The sequence below is a fragment of the Juglans regia genome, chromosome 1, assembly GCF_001411555.2.
Source record: "Juglans regia cultivar Chandler chromosome 1, Walnut 2.0, whole genome shotgun sequence".
NCBI classification, from domain to species: Eukaryota; Viridiplantae; Streptophyta; class Magnoliopsida; order Fagales; family Juglandaceae; genus Juglans; species Juglans regia.
In genome coordinates this window covers 35,792,652-35,812,701 of record NC_049901.1, presented here as the reverse complement: position 1 = coordinate 35,812,701, position 20,050 = coordinate 35,792,652, and the positions used below count along the sequence as shown (strand labels likewise).

Here is a 20,050-nt window from a genome sequence, read left to right as displayed (position 1 = left end):
GGTGTAAGGTGCCCCACAGGTGGGGAGAAAAGGCGTTGGCAAACCTAATGGTGGCCGTTGACAGGTCCTACGAGTTCATGGCAGGCTGTTGTTAGCTCCTCAGGAGGTAGGCGTCGTGCGTACGTTAGGCTTGTTACGAACGGTCCTTGGGGTTGGGGGCCATCCGGTGCGGCTCACTTAGTGGCCGTAGAAGGGTTCATCCTGCTCGCGGCGGGCTGTCGTGAGCTTCTCGTTTCGCTGCCAGGCGCACCTGGACTGTGCATGCCATGCACAGTCAGGATGTGATGCCCATGCAGGCATTGTGCACTTAAGTGCACAGTGTTTGCTTGTTGTGCACGTGTATGCGCCTAGTGTATATTTGTGAATAATTTTTATACTGCTCACTTAAATATACTATGTACTTAAAAGCACAAAAAGTAGTGGGCACTATTTAAGCTCAAGTGGTGGGGGAGTTTGGGACCCCGGCCCTACACGCTGCATGTATAAAAAGTACAGTGCACTTTTAGGAAAAAAGATCCTTCAAAGAAAGGTTCACTCGCCCCTTTTCTGCAGTAGTGTTTTTTATAAAAATAAAAGTGAAAAGACTGAAGATACTTATTTGAAAAATTTTCATCTGCTCCTTCAAAGATTACTTAGCGCGCTGAGAAATTATCCTTCTTCCGCTTCCGGTGCAAAAACAATCTCAATCCCACAGATGACGCCATTGTTTATGCCCAAGAATGGCACAGTCTGTAAGGGAAAAAAGATCCATTTTCGGACCCGCTGAGGTGGATTGGGCCTCGATCAACGAGATGTAGAGCCCCCAGTAGTGATCTGGTGCGGCTATATGGTGTCTGTACATACGTCTTAGGTAGTGAACAATATTTAAATACAGAGAAAATAAGTAAAGATGAACACACAAATTTATGTGGTTCGGCACTAAGCCTACGTCCACTGGGTTTTGGAGATGAGAGATTCCACTATAATGTGCTTATTTACAGTCTCTCATAGCCTCTCATTTCTCACTGTATAATGGGAGCTGGGGATCTACTTGCTGGAGAAAATGTTCTCTCTAGAGCTCTTTGTCCAGTGGCTGAAGAAGAAGTCGAAGAAGAGGCTTGGCAAAAAAAAGTCTCTGAAGTCGTATGTGTCTGTCCCTTTTATCTGACCCGTTTCATGCATGCTCCTCGTAGTGGTGAGAGATGTCTGATTTGCGTGTCTGATTGTCTCTCCTTTTTCTACCTTCTCTTGACACCTCTCTACCTCCTGATACCCTCACCTCCTTGTCTCTTCTCTTTCCCCTTTCTCTTTATTTTCTTTTGTTTTCTAGTGATGGTCCCTTGATGGGCTGGGTTTTGAGAATCATTTTGGGCCTGGTGTATTTTATCCCCTCACATGTAGGTATATCATTATCTATTTGTTTTGTGATATCCTTAGTTTTAGAGTAAATTCCTACTCTATCATTTAGAAAATTATTTTTCACGTGCATCGAGGGTGCTTGATGCTATTCAACATTTAGACATATTTGGTTTATATATTAATCTTATATAAGAAAATTTAATCTAATCCATTAGCAAAGTTTTTTTTATTGTAAAATAGATCTAACATATTACATTAATAAAATTTTTATTCTCAAGCCAGTGTGTAAATCACATTTAATAAGATGTTGACATGTCATAATTTTATTTTGAAGATAAATTTTAAAATTTAAATCGTATAAATCAAATTTTATCATTTAAGTGATGTGAATGGTGTGCTTTACATACCGGCTTGAAAATAGAATAAACTCTTACATTAAACCATCTAAGTGTATAAATTTTTTGTGTAAGATTTATATGCAGACCTAATTATTTATTTCTACATTTCAAGTTTTATTATCTTTAATTATACAAACTAACATATCATATATTAAATAACTTACTTTCCAAGTTACTTAAAATATATGAAAATCAATTTATGTACACTCTTTTTACTAAACGTAACGAAATTAGATAATCACATGTAAACTTGGAGCTGGATTAAGCCGGCTCAATTCTTTGCTTCCAATCTTACCCCTACTTCAGTTAACCACTCTAAAAAGCCCAGAGAAACAATACATGGGCATAAGCGTACTTTCGCTATAGCCCGATTCATTGCTGATCAAAACACAGGGTGCTTCGTCCTCCATAGCTTTGTACGAACCTTCGATTTCGAACTCCAACTCATTCAAACCTAAAAAAATCCAATTAGGAACTAGTTTTTGAATCCCCAATCTCAGGATCATCACAGCTCGAGAAAAAGCATCTTCACTTATAGCAAAATTGGAAAGGTATATACATATTTCTGTGTTTTAATATATGCTGATTTAACTTCTAGGGTTTCTTTTTTTTTTTTATTCGGATTTATTTAGGTAATTCAGGGTAGCATACAGCTTCTTATTCTGGAGTTTTCTCTTGATTCAACTTCTAGGGTTTCCTTTTTCTGTTTGCGATTCGTTTTTGGTTTCTGGGTTTTTTTTTTCGCTTCTATTTAATGAACTGAGATTGAGAGAAAAAAATCGAATAATTGAGAAGAAACAGTTATTTCTAACTTAGAGTAACCAAAGTTCACGAGAAAATATTTAATTTTCTTTCTGAAAATATATTAGCATGATCTTAGGGAATGGAGGAACATAGAAAATCAGATATTGAGAGAAATTGGCAAATATTTGGTCGTGCTGTCATTTGGTGCAATTTGAATGTTGTGTAATTTAACGAGGAAGTGAACTTGAGGGAAATAGCCTCTCAAAAAAAAAAAAAAAAAAGAGGGAATTTTATTTTTAAATTGAGGAAAAACCATTAACAAAAGTGTTACACTAATTACTGGTATTTACGTAAATTATTTGCCCACAGATCTTGCAAGGTCAGTTTTGAAGTTAATGATATAGTTCTGGCATCCTTTTCTTAAATTGAATGAGTATGATCAAGCATGCCAATTTGGGATAGTTTTACCATATGTTATGTGTTGTGCTAGTAAAAAATTGCAGCCATTGCTTTGTAGTCGGCAATTGTGTATATCTTTCTTTCTTTCTTTTGGCCATTTTGGTTTTAAGTTTTTATTTATTTTTATTTTAACTTGGTTTATTGCCAATATATTTAAGGAGATGTGATTAGGTGATAAGAGTACAAGGCATGAGTTTAATTATATATCGCTGGCATTGATCAACTGCACAATTGTTTGTTTTTCTTGAACTATCTATGCCATCCTTCCGGGAAAGGGGGGTTGTCAATTAGCAATGTCATTATTAACAGTTCAAATTTTGAGTTGAGGTTGTTGATTCCATTCTGTCTTGGAACTAATATTATAATAATTAAATATGTTTGACATAGCATATATTTTTCTACATAAACAACACAAAATATTCTCCACCAATGGAATTCTAGGGTGTATGTTCTGTAGCTGCAAATGTAATTTTAGTAGGGGTATTTGCTTAAGTTTTTTTAAGCGCATCATAATTTTGGGGAACTTTTTTGCTTGTTCCTAGTCAAGGATAAATTGACTTGCTTTGAATGACAATCTTCAAACAAGGTTGTGAGACTCTGAAATTGCTGAATGACTGGAGCATTAACATTCTGATCCTTAATGTGTTGTCCCAATAGGGCTTGGTGTATATTGGATGGGTTTCTAATTTCTCCCTCTTGGGCGATGTTCATTAGGGGCTCTCTATTATGGGCTAGATGTTTTCTCTTGTATACACCCAATGTACTGTTACGCCTATCGATATTAATACATTTTTACTTATAAAAAAAAAAAATTCTGATCCTTTATGCATAAATTTCATAGATAATTATGTCATGAGTCAATTTTGAATTGGTTTGGGATGCATGTATAATGGTTAACTCAGAATCATGAAAAGATGCTGCAATTAAATCTCCTGGAGTAGGGAAATGACATGCTATTAAAAAGGTGAACGGAAAAGAGGGACAAACCAGTAGAAATTCAAGAAAATGTCGAAGATATGAATTGTTAGAAGCTAGCGGTAGCACCAAATGAATATGAAATACATTGCAGCTTAAGTGGCTTTTTTAATTTTAGATGCCTTTCTTTATGAAAGCATCCTTTCTAGCAATCAGTTGAATCCTAAGAAGATGAGTTTTGGGTTTTGCTATTATATTTATTTATTTTTGGGGGCGTCCATTAACAATCTCTTTATCTATCATTATCTGTGTGTGTATTCCTTTATGTGGGATGCTTTCATCCATCCACTTTAATAGACAGGACAAAATTGATCATATATAAAGAGGCCATATTTTCTATGGAGGTTATTCTAGTCCCTTGTGTTTTGGATCAAAGTCTTAATAGTTGCAAGTTAAGCATGGATGACACATTCTCCTCACTGCCGATATGGCAAGATTTGATTTGCAAGAGAAGTTTAAAATTAATTTCTCTTGCAAATCAAACAAATCAAATATTGTCAGCGATGTGGAGGGTTTGTACTCCATATCGGCTTGCAAATATAATTTTCTTTCAATCAATCATAAAAGTGTAAAACTGGGTGAATATCATACATTTTAGGAGTTCCATGGTTTATGCTATGTTGGTATATTTAGTCTTTTTTATTCACAAAGACTTTTTTGGGCACCCAAACACGTGCTTAAACATATCTTGCAATGAAATATTGATGTTTCATTTGGACCTCAAATATGCGTGTCAGTACAAATTATTTCTGTGTTTCAAGCATTAAGGGTTTTGGTGAGTGAAAATTTTTGTAATTTTTTAGAATACTTGAAAAAAAAAATTTTGTGACAGTAGATAGGTAAGAGCAGAATTTGCTTGGATAAAAATTTGTTGGGATGTACCTATCAAAAAACAAAATTTGTTGGGAGGTGTTTTGGATTGGGGTTTGTGTAAGTTTATTAGAATTGAAAAGTTTGGATAAATTTTTTGTGAGTTTCTTTTTGGGTTTTTGTGAAAGTCTTGGGCCATGTTTGGATATGAAATATTTTGTGAAAATTTGAGTATTTTTTTGAGATTGGGTTTTGGAAAAGGAGAGAGAAAATCTTGATACTTATATTTTTTTTTTAAAAAGTGTTGTATTGAAGCTTGTGAAAGTGAATAGGTAGAGTTGAAGAGTTATTTGAATATAACTTTTTAAGATTATTTTTAGTTGGAGCTGGTAAAATTTGTATTGATTTTTGTGATTAGATAATGTTTGGATAAAAAGTTGAAAAGTTGAATAAGAAAAGGTTGAGATTTAAAGATGTTTGGTTTGGTTTAAAAAAAAATTTGAAATTTTTTGAAAATGTTTGTTAAACCAAACACGGCCTTGGTTTTTGTGCTTTTTTCACATAAACTTTGGCAAGTGGTTATTATTATTGTTTAACTTGTCATTATTTAATTTTCTGCAAACTTAAAATTGTACCGGAAACGATGTCTTGATTGAATTCACGCAACTAACAGCTACTTCTAAGCAGTTTAGCACTTCCCAAAAAGAAACTTGGGCAAATAATTATATTTTTTTTAGAAATAGCTAGTTTTTCTGGTGTTTAAAAGATGATAGATTGGAGTTCATTTTTAACTTATTTTTTAAAAGTAAAGATCTGAGTTTTTTTTGGAAATCAGACATACCCTAAGGTACTTAATATGTGGAGGCCGTACGTATCATGTAATTTGGATTTGTATTTGGTTTCTTCATTGCAGGGGACAGTGTTCTCATCAGGCAGTCATTGAAAAAAGTAGCATAAATTTGGCCTTTATGTGCATTACCACCTCAATTTTGTCATGCACCACTGTGTTTTCTGGGCTTGTAACACAGAGGATGTTTGGAAACTAATGCAATGGCAACATCTAGCAAGTTTGACATACCTTCTGGTAGCCCGGATAGACCATTATACACCAGTGGGCAGCGTGGATCCCACATAGCTGCTACATTGGACAGATCAGTTAGCTTTCGGGAGAGCATGGAGAATCCTATTCTATCTTCCCTCCCGAACATGTCAAGAAGCAGTTCTACAGTAACGCAAGGTGATGTTGTGAACTTCTTCCAATGCATACGTTTTGATCCGAAGGTGCTGGCTGCAGACCATAAGTCTAGTCGGCAAGTGGACTTCAAACGTCATGTGAGTCTTGCACTTGGCATTTCACCAGATGATTCTTCATCTGGTTCTTCAAAAGGCAAGCTGCTACCATCTCCGATACCAGAAGAAGTCAAACGCGTAAAGGCTGGTCTTCCAATACCAGAAGAAGTCAAACGTGTAAAGGCTGGTCTTCGTGAAAGTTTTGTCAAGGCGAGGTAGTTCTTTATATATTTTGAAATTGAGATTAGTATTGTAACTAGTTAAAAAAATGTTATATTTAACAGGGAACGTGTGAAAATGTTCAACGAATCACTATCTGTATTCAACAAAATTTTCCCAACTGTACCATCAAAGAAGAGATCCAGATCAGAAGGTTTTTTTAGTGACCGTTCTAGTGTGTTATCAAGTGACCGTTCAGTCCTGGGGCCAAGTGTAGCTAAGATTGGAAATCAGAGTCATGCTGCCCCCAGTGGTTTTGAGCTTGAGCAACAAAAAGCAGAAGAACGAACTAAAAATGCTGTCCCAAACAAGCGCACTCGAACTTCTTTGGTGGATGTGAGAGTAAGTAATTTGGGTTAAACATCTTGTTTAATTAGCTTGCAGCAACTAGTTTAGTTGTCATATTGGTTGACGCGATTGTGTTACTTTTTCTGTTACTTTTTTGCTTTTTCACAATCACAATATGGCAGTATGGTTATTAGTGTATACCTTTATACACATGCATTTCTTCCAGATAACATGGAATCCTTCTTTCAGTTAATTCTTTGTTTGACAATTGTTGCTTAGTTTGGACTTTTTTCTTCTTCTGTAGATTGGTAAGAAAATTTGGTACTTTTCGCTGTTTATATATTTTTATTTACTCAAGTTTTAACAGAGGTAGCTTCTTTGGGCAGTGGTGATATATTTTAATGGACTAATTGTCTTTGATTTTCTTATTTTGGCTGTAAATCCTAATTAGGTGTTACTCATGCATACGTCCTATGTACTTGGGCCATGCCTATTACAAAATTAATAAAACTCCTGTTTACCTATTAAAAAAAAAAGCTTTAACGGATGCCTTGTCTACTCGTAGTTTCTCAAGTTCATATCTATATATGATTGTTGCTTATAAAAAATATATATTTTTATGCGATTGCATGACTTTGTTCGTGTGCTTGTTTATCTTTTTTCCTTTTTTCCCTAGGTTATTTGTGCACTTGCTGTGTCACGTTGGATTTTCTTGCTTTATATATTTTTATTTGGTGAACCGAATTTTTTGTAACATGCATTGCGTAGATTTATATTCCTCCAAGATATGACTAACAGATTCTAATAAATATAGATGGATGTGCAGAGTAATTCTCTTGTCAGGCCATCTGGAGCTATAGATAGGGACAGGGAGATGCTAAGGCTTGCAAATGGTGCTGCAGTTCAGGCAGAGGATCGAACATTGCCTATTGGTGGTGGCGGTTGGGAAAAGTCAAAAATGAAGAAAAAGCGTTCAGGGATAAAGCCAGATGTTTCTCCGAATACAATGTCAACTAAACCAATTGATGGCTACCGAGAAGCTAAACAGGGAATGCAACAGAGGCCTGTTGTTGCTGATACCCGGTCTAGGTTAAGTAATGATTCCCATGGTTTCAGGTATGACTTCTTATTAATATTCATGCGTCTGCCCATATTGACTTTTTGAACCCTTTGCATAATAACGTATGTTAAAAATATCCAATTGGCAATGCTGGTTCGTTTAGCTTCCATTTCTTTGTAGCTTTTTTTTTTTTAATATTCCCTCCTAGGAAGAAAGTCAGGAAACTTAGTAACACCCCCTTCCCAAACAGGTTAGGAATGCCACTCTGTTTTGAGCTGTATCACAAGGACTTAAGAATAAACTTTGAAGGAAATAAATTTCGTTTTCAAATTTGTTTTGTTAATTGTATATATTTTATTGATTATACAGAGTGTTATCAATTTACACAGGGAGTATAGATGATAAACACCTAAACAGAAATAGAGAAAAATAAAAGAAATCCTGTCACCTAGAAACCAATAAACAAAATTGAGCAGTTATCCATTGGTATAATGTTATAATGAAACGATCCTTGACTTTTGTCACTGTCTTCTCCCCTTTCTCTCCATAAGCACTACATTAAGCACAACTAGATCAACTTCCATAAAGTACTTCCCAAATAGCCAACAAGCTTTGTTCTCCAACATACCAAAAGATCCACCTCTCTATTTGGCATAACCCAATCAAGCCAAAGATAGTGTTCCAAAGAGCAGTCGCCACCTCAGAGTGATATAAGAGATGTCATCTCCCACTACTCTTGCACTTGGTCCAGAGGGCGGCGGGCTCCTGTAATCTGGCCTGCCAGTTCAGTCTACCTGGCCCCCAGGGCTAATGGGTGAGCGGATGGCCTTAAACCCCCCAAAAAAAAAATCTTGCAGGGGGTGGGTTGGGTTGGGTTTTAACCTGTCCGGATTTTACCCGCCTGCCCAACTACCTATATATACCTAAAACCCTTTTTTTTTTATCCCCAGCTCATTTGTTTCCCTCCAGCTGCCATACCTCATCTCATTCTTCTGGCAGTTTTTTCTCCTTCTTCTTCTTCATCTTCTTCTCCATGCAGTGACCACCGCAAGACCCAAGGTTGTGGGTATATTATACCATATTAATGTAATGCTCAACTGCCAAACAACTTGATGTTAAGGATTGTCCTAATAAAATCTCCATTAGGATGTTGTGACCTTTTGGCTTAGCAATGGTGATCGGTTAACTTTCTGGGAGTTTTTAATAGAATTGAAGCCCGTCATTTGAATTATGGCAAATGAAATAGTACTTTCCTTGAGGCTTTTGCCTCATAGTATAGAGGGGAACGGGTTTCCCTTAAACGGGGAATCAAACTTTTTTTTTTTATATACGTAAAACGGGGAATCAAACTTACCATCAGGGGAACTTAGATGTTAGGGTCTCTTCTTCAAGTGTCTTTTCTTGGGACATTAACTCAAACCCTTATAGTTCTGATTAATTTAAATTTTGGCAATTATCGTTTGTAGTTTGTTATCTAAGAGGTGATATCAATATTTATCTTTATATAGGCCAGGAGTGCTGAATGGAGCTGTTGGAGTTGGAAAATCAGATGGTATCTTACAACAGACTGGCTTGGGCATGCGTTCCTCCATCCCTAGGACTGACCCTGACTATGGTTCCCTTACAAATGACAGAAGAGATCGTCCTATTGGTTCAGATAAGGAAAGGTTGAACCTTAGAGCCGTCAATAAGTATGTAGCATCCTTCTTTTCTTGAGTTTTTTTGGGCAATTTTGTCTTATGGTATAATTGCAAGTGTTTCATATGCTTTTTTTTTTTTTTTTTCTCTTCTTCGGAGACTTGTTCCAGTATTTTTTGTTCGGTGAGCCTTTAGTTTTCCATTGAAAGCCCCCTTTTCTGACTCATTTTCTCTCTGTTAATTATTTTGCAATAAAGTCATATAATTATTTTCAATCTCTGCTTGCGCAATGCTTAGGACAAATGTTCGTGATGATTTTAATTCAGCCAGTCCTACCTCAAACACAAAAATGAATGCATCTATTCGGGCTCCAAGATCCAGTTCAGGTGTTGCACCCAAGTTGTCGCCTGTTGTACATAGGGCAACTGTTCCTAATGATTGGGAGCTTTCTAATTGTTCAAACAAGCCACCTGCTGCTGTTGGAGCCAATAATCGAAAACGCATGGCATCAGCACGGTCTTCATCCCCACCTGGTGCCCACGGGGCCAGCCAGAGGCCACAGAAGATTTCCCGAACGGCAAGACGTACAAATCTTGCCGTTCCAATTGTTTCGAGCAATGATGAAATCCCTGCTCTGGATACTGGACCTGATGTCTTGGGTAATAATGACATTGGGTTGGGATTTGCCAGACGCTTGCCAGGCAGTTCCCCTCAGCAAGTGAAATTAAGAAGCGATCCTCTGTCTTCAGCCACCTTATCTGAAAGTGAGGAGTCAGGGGCTGTGGAAACTAAATCCCGAGATAAGTGCAGAAAGTCTGATGAGATAGATGAGAAAGGCGGACAGATGGTACAGAAGGTGTCCACTCTGGTCCTGTCATCTAGAAAGAATAAGCCAGTTACTGGGGAAGACCTTGGAGATGGTGTTCGGAGGCAAGGGAGGACTGGGCGAAGTTTTACTTCCACAAGGTCTCTCATGCCCTTGCCAGTTGAGAAGGTTGGCAACGTGGGAACTGCAAAACAGCTTAGGAGTGCAAGGCTTGGTTTTGACAAGAGTGAAAGGTCAAACATTTTCATCTTATATATGTTCTGTTTTTTTTCTCAACACGTTTTCTCGGTTTCTATTCTAATAATGCTGGGCCATTTATATCGCAATCTAATTGTTTCATGGAATCTTTTTGCTCAGCAAGGCGGGTCGTCCACCAACGAGGAAACTTTCAGACCGGAAGGCCTATGCACGTCAAAAGCATACAGCTACTAATACAGCTACTAATACAGCATCAGATTTTCTCGGTAGTTGATTTCCTGAGAAAATATCTATGAACCCTTAATTTTCTGTGGTTACTTTTTTCTTTTTTCTACACTAACCACTTTTGGTTTTTTCCTTATTTAGTTGGGTCGGATGATGGGCATGAAGAACTATTGGCTGCTGCAAATGCTGTTACTAATCATGGTAATGTTCCTAATAAAATTTTGCATCCATCTTATGCTCAAAATTCATTTAGTTGGGTTAATTTATTTTTTGTTACTGCAGCTCGTGCCTTTGCCAGCCCTTTTTGGAGGCAGATGGAGCCATTTTTTGGTTTCATATCCGACGCAGACATATCTTTCTTAAAGAAACAAGTAATGGACCACCTTTCCATATTCTATAGATTATATGAGATTAAAATCTTGTTGCACAGGATGATGATTTTAATGTGGTATGGATAAGGTGCAGCATTGTAAATGTGTTACAATGCTGCTCCTACGGGAATTTGCTATATTTGGACTATTGTCTTTTAAGGATTTTTTAGTCAACACTGCATTACTTACCCCCCCCCCCAAAAAAAAAAAAATAATAATAATAATATCAAGTTATGAATATTTTGATGTATAGGGTTAAAGGCTTAGGATTGTTATTTTTATCTGAGGTAAAATCCTCTCATGGTTATCAACTATAATAATTTTCTAATTTGTTTTCATCTGTTAGGGAAATCTTGATTCTGCTGCTACGCCAACTCCACTCCATTCCAATGTTGTTGGTTGCAGTCCTGTTCCTAATGGACATGGATTGATTGAACATGAGATAGATATGGGGCTTACTAGATGCACCGAACTGCTTGCAGAACATTTAGTACCAGGTACAGGGGATCATAGTGTGATTCCCTTATGTCAGAGACTCATAGCAGCTCTAATTTCAGAGGAGGATTGTAACAGTGGACATGAAGACCTGAAATATGATGAATATGGTACTGAGTTTGAGCTCGATGGAGAATTGGAATCAAACAGTTTGAATGACCAGTCGTTACTTGGCTTTCAGTTTGTTGGGTCTACTGCTTTTAATGGCTATACAATAACTGGGAAGGTAGAGCCTGATGAACATGAAAGCAACATAATGGGCACCATAAACGCAGGGATGCACTCAAGAGTTGGTCATTCCCTAAACGGCTTACATCCGGACCAGTCAATGATGCCTAGCATGGCCTGCTCAGAAAGTCAGTATGATAATATGCAGATAAATGAAAAACTTCTCCTGGAGGTTCAAAGTATTGGTATTTTTCCAGAACCTGTGGTAAGTTACTAATAATAGAATTATTGCATGGGATTTGCATTTCTTTTGTTCCCTCATATGGTAGGTAGTTTTTTTAAAGGGTTAAGTAAGTACATAATTAGTCCCTGAGTTTTACACTGTCATCTTTTTACTAATGTTTTAAATTTGATTTGATCCTGGGGTTTATAATTTTTTTTCTCAATTTAGACCCCCCATCAAATTTTTAGTAGATTTTCTAATGGAAATCTAATATGGCATGCCAAACGTGGCTACAAAATGATTAAACATTTGAAAACATAAAATCATTTTTTTAAAAAGTAAAAAAGCAAATATTATATTATATTATATGTTTTAAAAAATTTAACATTTTTTAGCCACATGGCACGGCACATGTAAACAGTTGGCATTGCACGTCAGATTTCTGTTAAGAGAAAACAAAATCTGATAAAAGGTCTGAAAAAAAAATTACAAACATGGGGACCAAAATGATAAAATTGAGAACACGAGAAGCAAGTGATAATAGTATAAAATCCAGAGATTGAGTACGTACTTTAGCCTTTTTTAATATGGATCGCATTTCTCTTTTCTGGAGATGCTGGAATGTTTTACATCATGCTCTTTTAGCTTTGTTTTTAGGGGCTGTCAATGGTTTTGTTGATCACATGTTCTTTATTATTCAGCCTGACATGGCACTGATGGAGGATGTAGGAATCGGTGATGAAATCAGCATATTAGAGGAGAAGTACCAAGGACAGGTATTTGATACCATTGCAAAAGCCCTTAATTTTTTGTATTGTGTTCATTTTGAACTTCCCATCCTCTCGAGGTTAGTATCATATATTCATTAATCATTTTAGTGGGTGTGTGCCTATGCCTATTTTAGTTGGACAAGTTTTAGAGTTAGGACTGTACTTACAGGAAGAAATCTCTAATTTGTATGCCTCATATAGTAGGGTAATGCCTTTTGATCATTAATAAAGTTCAACTGATAAAAAGAAAAACTATCAGGAAAAAAGTCTAGAAAATTTTTGGAGTTCGAAATGAAGAATATTCATGTTGCATGTACCATGAAATTGTTTGTAGTTGAACATTTCATCTTGCAATGACCTAAATTGCACTCTCAAGACATTCATCCTAAGAATTTATTTGTTGATTCATTAGATTTCGAAGAAGAAAGGCGTACTAGAAAGACTGTTGAAGTCTGCCTCAACCATAAAAGACCACCAAGAGAAGTAACAATTCTGTTCTTTATTTTCCGATAAATTTTCTTGCTATTCTTTGACTTGTGCTTTTGTCCATCATGGTGCAAATAAAAACAATGTATTCTCTTGTAGGGAGTTTGAAGAACGTGCCCTTGACAAACTTGTTGGAATGGCCTGTGAAAAGTATATGGTAATCTTCTTAATGATCATTTCCTCCTTTCATCTTTTCTTTGTTATTGCATTTTTCTTTGTTATTGAAATGGAGTGGGCTTCAACTGCCCTTTGCAGTTGTCAATGAAAGATATTAGGATGGGGGTTCTTCAATTTTTTTGGGTTTTGATCTTGAGTATTTAGGATTTGAGGGATATCAGTTTAAGATTCTTATACTATAAGGTCAAAGGGCTTTTCACAATTGAAAGTTTTCGCTTTTCAACATTTGTGTATTTTTTGTCTGAGAATTCTGACAATGTGGTGTGCATTATTGGTTGTTTTGTATATTCATCATTTGTTTAGTTATGTGTTGTCTTGCTGTTTGCTTTCTTGTGTAACCTTTTTCGCATTTCTAATTGAGGACATCTATAATCTTTCTTTCTTTCTTTTTTTTAAAAAAAAAAAGTCATTGTTGCCTGATCTGATTATAATGCCTTAGATAATCAACAGTGAAATACTGCTGTAGTTCTGTTTCAGAAGGTTCAATTGCATACGTGGTAGGTTAAATTTAATAAAGTTTCTGTTTTATAGACTTATCGGGGTCCTCATGGCACTGGTGGGAAGAGTTACGGTAACAAAATGGCCAGGCAAGCTGCATTAGCATTTGTTAAACGGACATTGGAACGTTGTCATAATTTTGAGAATACAGGAAAGAGCTGCTTTAGCGAGCCCTTATTTAAGGATAAATTTCTTTCTGGGTCTTCCAATCTTAATGGTGCCCGACCAGCAGATACTAGCACAGAGGGTGAACCAACCAAACCATATGCCTCCATCCGTTCTCTTGAAGGTAGGTTTTCTGGTATTTCCTTTGGTGTTCAAGGGCAAAACAGTGACAATCTGCCTAATATTCAATGCATCTTTAAACATGTATTTTTCATGTCCACCGTGATCTCATGGGCAAAGTGTTTGGTTGGGTTTTTGCAGTCTGCAGATTTCTTCGGCCCCTTTTGTTTTGTGGTCTGTGGCATGATTTAGTTGTGGATTGTTATTTTGTTTTTCTGCAGGTTCAATGGGTTCGCAGCAAAGCCCTTCACAATTTGTTCAGAATGCAGACAACCATGATATTAACTCTGTGGATGTGCTTTTGCCTGAAAATCACTTATCTGAACAAACCACTGGTAAAGAAGATACATGGTCAAACAGGGTGAAGAAGAGGGAATTGTTGCTTGATGATGTTGGTGGTACTATCGTTACTTCAAGTACCCCGTCAGGCATTGGCAGTTCTCTATTGAGCAGTGCCAAAGGAAAGAGAAGTGAGAGGGACAGAGATGGAAAAGGACACAGCAGAGAGATGTCATCTAGAAATGGTACTACTAAAATTGGTCGAGCTTTATCCAACACCAAGGGGGAAAGGAAATCTAAAACAAAACCTAAGCAGAAAATGACTCAGCTATCTGTTTCTGTAAATGGCCTTGTCAGCAAGATACCAGAGCAATCCAAACCAGCATTACCTTCTGTATCAAAGTCAAATGAAATTACTAGAAGTAGCAATGTCAAGGAAAAAGATGGGTTTGGCTTGGATGTAATGGATGACCCTGTGTCTCTTGATTTATCGAATCTACGTATACCGGAAATGGATGTACTAGGTGTGCCTGATGATCTTGATGGGCAGGGCCAGGATCTGGGTTCTTGGTTGAACATTGATGATGAGGGTTTGCAAGATCATGACTTCATGGGTCTTGAAATTCCGATGGATGACCTTTCAGACTTAAATATGATGGTTTGAAGTTGCTTTCTTTGTATAGTCTTGTTCATTATACTATTGACACACGAAACAAAGTCGCTGTTGTCAAGAAATGACCCGTCACATGAAATAGTCATTTGGCTATCGGGTTGACAAGTAGGTTATATAAATTCTTTCCTAGACTCTTGCACAAGTTGATTTTCGAGTGAACCTTTCGGATGTTTTGGATTTTGCTCCTGTATTAAGTTGGTGACTTCAGACTGTAAATTTTTGTTCAAGGTACAAGTTAGTATGTCCTACAAATTATCTCTTAGCAAACAGTGGACTCTGGCTGTAGCTGTCACAAATGAGAGAGCAATGCCTCTTTTATTGTACATACATTTTATATTTCTAATAAAATCAGCTTTTTGTTCCATTTACTCATGGCTGAATTACTCGTATTTTGAGGTATTTCCTTCCTTTCATACCCTTCTATTATGATTCCTTATGGATAATTTCATTGTCATCTGCTACAGCCGAAGTTGTGGTAAATGCAGTAATCTCATTCTAGCTTTTGTGCATCAAAGATTATTTCCTTGAGAAAGTATATTTCATTAACAACCTGATGATAATCATGCCTGAGTTTTCATCAAACAACAAAAAATGGCGTCTCTGTTTTTTTTTCTCCTCACCATGTTTCTGTCCTACTTTGTATATTACTCTTGATGTATTTTTCAGGTTTCTGGTTTGCAAGCTGATGGTAACATTTTTCTTACTATTTTTGTTCTTCTTTTCTTCTTTAAAAGTCTTATGCTGTAGATTTGGATTGTTCATAAGCTATGTTTTTTTTATTTATTATTATTTCTTATGTGTAGGTCATGCCCAGTGACAGGAAGTAACATATGTCATTGTAATAGTTATGACTCAGGGATGCTATCAAGCTCATGATGATTGGTGGGGACCCTTTTCAGGAATTAGTTATCTAACTTGGAGTTTCTTGACTGGATTTGTTTTTCACCTGATTAGGTCGCCTTCCCTAATCACAAGCAGTGTTATATGGCCGAGGTACATCTCTAAGCCCTGGCCTTCAGTCAACTCAAATCATGTTTTTGATTCATTCTGAAGGTTGATCTGTGTTTCATTGAAAGCATTATTTCTATGCTTAAAGGCAACACATTTAGATTATTCAAAGGGCACAGGGAATTGGATTTAGAAGTATTGAGGCTCATCACTTGAGATTATCTATGCTCAAATTGACGATTGGTTCATTCTTAAGGCTTGCCTTATGTATTGTTGGCTGTTGTGCCTTGCCAGATGGTTTGTTGCTTCAAATTGAAACTGGAAAGCATAAATTCTGGTACTCTCTTCTGTTCATTCTTGATACTTTATTTGATTTGGTTCTCATTTTCCAGTGGTGCTGGAAGATGGTTTTTGGAGGATCTAATGCATTGCTCTAAGTCTGCCTCTTACTGAGTCCATTTCGAGCTTCATAATAAATGGTTTTCATTTTTGGTGAGTTTTAGTTGTGACTTGTATGTGTGGGGGCGTTGGCCTGTTGACCAGGCTTTCGTGGTGCTTGTCTTGATCTAGGGGCAAAATTTCCCAAGGAAATATGAATTATTATTATTATTTTTGTTTTTGGGGGCAAGACATATGAGTTATTATTGCCTTCAATATACTCTAGTAATTTTATCAACATCTTTTCTAGCTTGAATTTTACATTGGAAAATGACGAAGACGGTCATTTTTTCAGTTTTTTTTTTTTTTTTTTTAACAATTCTATTTAAATGTAAAGCATTTTCATAAAACAGAGTTGTAAGAGAGTATCATTATTTTACAAAAAAAAAAAAAAAAATCCCTCCATTTAACCAGAGTTGTAAAAGAATTGCAAAAGGTTGCATCTCTTTCATTACTCTTTTACTATGTATATGCCAAGTTGATCAAACAGATGAAAGAGGCTGCAGAACGTTTGTGGACATCGTAGTAGTAATTTTATTTGTTTTGTTTAGTGTGGCGATGGGCATGGAATGATGGAAGACTACCTCCATTATTACATCTGATTTCTTATGTAGTTTGCATTTTCGTTTGCTGATTTCTTAGTTCTGTTGCAGAGATACTTGTGTTCTTGCTGCTTGTGGTTTGATTGCTATTTATCTAAGCAGTGGGATCAGTTATAATACTGGTCCATGTATAATGCACTGTTAAAGCCTCATGTTATCTCTAGCCCCTTTTGATTCGGTGAGACTGTTAGATGTCATTTGATTATATAGATAAGAAGAGATGAGAATTCTGTAAATAGTAGTGAAATAATTTATAAATAGTAGTGAAGTGATTTGAGTTAAGATTTTTATGGGATTTTTGGAAATGAGAAAAAAAAAATTGAATAAAAGAATTATAAAGTTAAAAAAGAGTTAGAATATAATTTTTAGTTTTATTTTTATTTTGAAATTTGAAATGACGAATTGGTTAGAATATAAAAGACTGGCCCCAATTGGACCAACAATTATACCTCAAAAATAATGCTTATTGTTAGTCCTATTTGTAAGGGTACAATTGGTCTAATCCGGTTTGGTTTTGGATAAGTTTTGGAACCAAATTAAAGTTTTAAAAATTTAATAAATAATTGATCACCAAAATCAAAATTTTGATTTTTTTGATTCAGTTTGGTCCGGTCTAATTTTTTTAGTTTATTGTTTACACGTGAGACACTATATAAACTACTTTTTCATTCATCTCTTTATATAACTTTTACCAAAAATGCTACATATAATATTATTTTATAACTTTTATACAATTTCCTAATAAATATTATTATCTTTTAGATTCCAATCCATTAAAGTCAATAAAAAAATGTAAATGAATTTAAAAATAATAGTAATAATTTGTTAAAAATGATATAAAAGTTATGAAATAGTTGTTTATTCTTTTTATATTATTATAGATTGATATGTTCCCAATCCCTTCAAAAATAAATAAATAAATAAACAAGACCACAGAAGTTGGTGTCAGGCCTGCCACGAAATTTCGGAATCATACATACCAACATACTTTCGCACTTATTTCCCTTCCAAGTCCGTAAGATAGATAGATCAGACCGGTTCGGTCCGGTTCAGTAGATATTTATAGTTAGGGTTGAAGATATTTTGCTCTTGGGAAACCCAAAAAGTCTCTGCAGTGAGTGCAGTGCACGCATGTATCTAAAATCTGAAGTGGACGGACACCTTCCTTCTCCTCTTTCCTTACACTTGATGACGTCCCACTTTTACCTTCCCTTCACAGAGGCAAAAAAGGCAGCTTTTTGTTTTTTATATTTGTCACGGAATGAAATATCTTTAATGTAAATTCAATTTAGAATATATAAATCTCATATAGTTTTCTTGAAAAGAAGTGTGACCCTTTATTAAAAAGTAAATTTTTTTAGGTTAGTCACAATTTTAAAAGAAGTGATCGAGATTTGTACATCTTAATACTAAATAAATTATTTTCTATTATAATATAGCGGGCTATAAATGAACTTGTTTGATAGCTCATTCAGTACTCGTCAGGTAAAATTCGAATCGAATCAATTCGTAAAAAAAAAAAAAAACTCGACCATAAAAGTAGATATTCGCTCGATTAGTAAATTATACATACTCAACAAAACTTGACTCGGTTAAGACTCGTTAAGGCTAATTCGTTTATGCCCGAGTTGACTCATTAGCTCAACTCGATTAAAACTCATTCATATATTGATAAATATATACATACGCATATATATAAACATATATATATATTAGCTAATAATATAAGCATATCACTTTTATAATTAAATATATAATACGTAACCTAATTACTTATGTCTATATATTAAATATACTTCAAAGTTAAATTTTACAATTGGTACAATATTAGTAGATAAGATTTAATAATTTTATATACTAGTATATGAGAACTATATATGAAATAAATATATGCTATCATATTATGTGTATGTATTAATAATTTATTTAGACATAATATATTGTTATTTTGGATAAATAACAATTAGTTAGATATTAATTATTTATAAGTTTTTAAAATCTTATAATTCAATAGAGGTTCTATTTGTTAGTTGTACAAATTCAATATTAGGTTTTTTGTTTTTTATTTATCTAATTTATTAATTATTAAATCTTATTCAAAAATAAAAATAAACAATTCGAGTCGATTTCAAGTTCGAGTTGAAAATTTAACTTATCGAGTCAAGCTCGAACAAATATTAAGTAAAAATCTTGAACTCAAGTTCGAGCTTTTTTAGTCAAGTCAAGCTCAACAAGCTAAAGACCGACTCAACTAAACTCGATTACAGCCCTATATATATGTCATATAATTAGGACCTTTTTATGCTTTTGTGAGTTTAAACCTTAATTACTATATTATATCATTTAGGACACTTTTGTTTCATTTTAAGAATTGGAGCTGACAAATTAATTTAATTGAATTTTTTTATTTAGTCGGTGTTTAGAGACCATTATCCCTATTACTTATTTACTAAGTTTTGATTTGTAAGATTTAAATTTTAAGATTTTTTTTAAATTAAATTATACCATATAAGTGATTTACATATGTTATTCACATCATTATAAATAAAATTTTCCGATTCTAAGTATATATCACATCAATCACGATTATGGCAATTATTAACTCATGTCATGCTTAACTCCCTACGCCACGTGAGTGGAAGAATCAAACATATAAAGGTTGTGTATTTATAGTCATTTTAGTTATTATTTTTATAGTCTTTTGGTGTGATATTAACTTTACATTAAATACTAGGTCAAGTAATTAATAGATAAATAGATGTTCTTAATTTTCTAATATCACATCATAATTTTTTCTTTTTATTCCATCAAGTTAAAAAAATAACAAAGCATTGCTATTCATTTAGTGATACCATTTTATTATATTTAAAAAATGATAAATATTTTAAATGGATGATCTTTTGTAAAATATTTTTTTTATTTTATAAAAAAAATTTCTTTATTTAAATATAATTTTAAAATAATTGTGAAAGAAAATTATGTCACAATGTATTATCACTCCTCATATTAAGCTTATCTTTTATTTTATTTTATTTTTTTGAATAGTATGCTTTGGTCTCTTTGTCGTCTCCGTTCACCCAACCCAAAGGTTTGATTCTGTTCTCTAACAAATCGGCTACGCATCTCTCAGCTGGACACGTGTATTTCTGCTTGTTATGGGTCTCTTATG

The 20,050-nt window shown here is 34.9% G+C and overlaps 1 protein-coding gene across 2 annotated transcripts; it reads left to right on the top strand.

Annotated features, from left to right (window-relative positions):
• Positions 1 to 2,110: 2,110 nt before the first annotated feature.
• Positions 2,111 to 15,257, top strand: LOC109009003. Of its 2 annotated transcripts, none has more exons than XM_018989333.2 (15): positions 2,111 to 2,287; positions 5,638 to 6,229; positions 6,299 to 6,575; positions 7,348 to 7,637; positions 9,090 to 9,272; positions 9,517 to 10,278; positions 10,403 to 10,509; positions 10,610 to 10,669; positions 10,751 to 10,839; positions 11,186 to 11,767; positions 12,427 to 12,501; positions 12,908 to 12,978; positions 13,081 to 13,138; positions 13,690 to 13,945; positions 14,163 to 15,257. In XM_018989333.2, exons 2-15 carry the CDS (start codon positions 5,775 to 5,777, stop codon positions 14,882 to 14,884), a joined length of 3,987 nt encoding a protein of 1,328 aa, XP_018844878.1. In that variant the 5' UTR covers positions 2,111 to 2,287; positions 5,638 to 5,774; the 3' UTR covers positions 14,885 to 15,257. The 2 variants fall into 2 exon arrangements, with proteins under 2 accessions (XP_018844878.1, XP_018844871.1); XM_018989326.2 differs by having other exon boundaries at positions 7,336 to 7,637.
• The last annotated feature ends 4,793 nt before the right edge of the window (positions 15,258 to 20,050 follow it).

Excerpts from the sequence above, each read along its gene's own strand:
- LOC109009003 (XM_018989326.2), top strand. The coding sequence starts at position 5,775 with ATGGCAACATCTAGCAAGTTTGACATACCTTCTGGTAGCCCGGATAGA. Across the intron at positions 10,670-10,750 it reads AAATGCTGTTACTAATCATG|CTCGTGCCTTTGCCAGCCCT; the intron begins GTAATGTTCCTA and ends TTGTTACTGCAG. Across the intron at positions 13,946-14,162 it reads CTCCATCCGTTCTCTTGAAG|GTTCAATGGGTTCGCAGCAA; the intron begins GTAGGTTTTCTG and ends GTTTTTCTGCAG.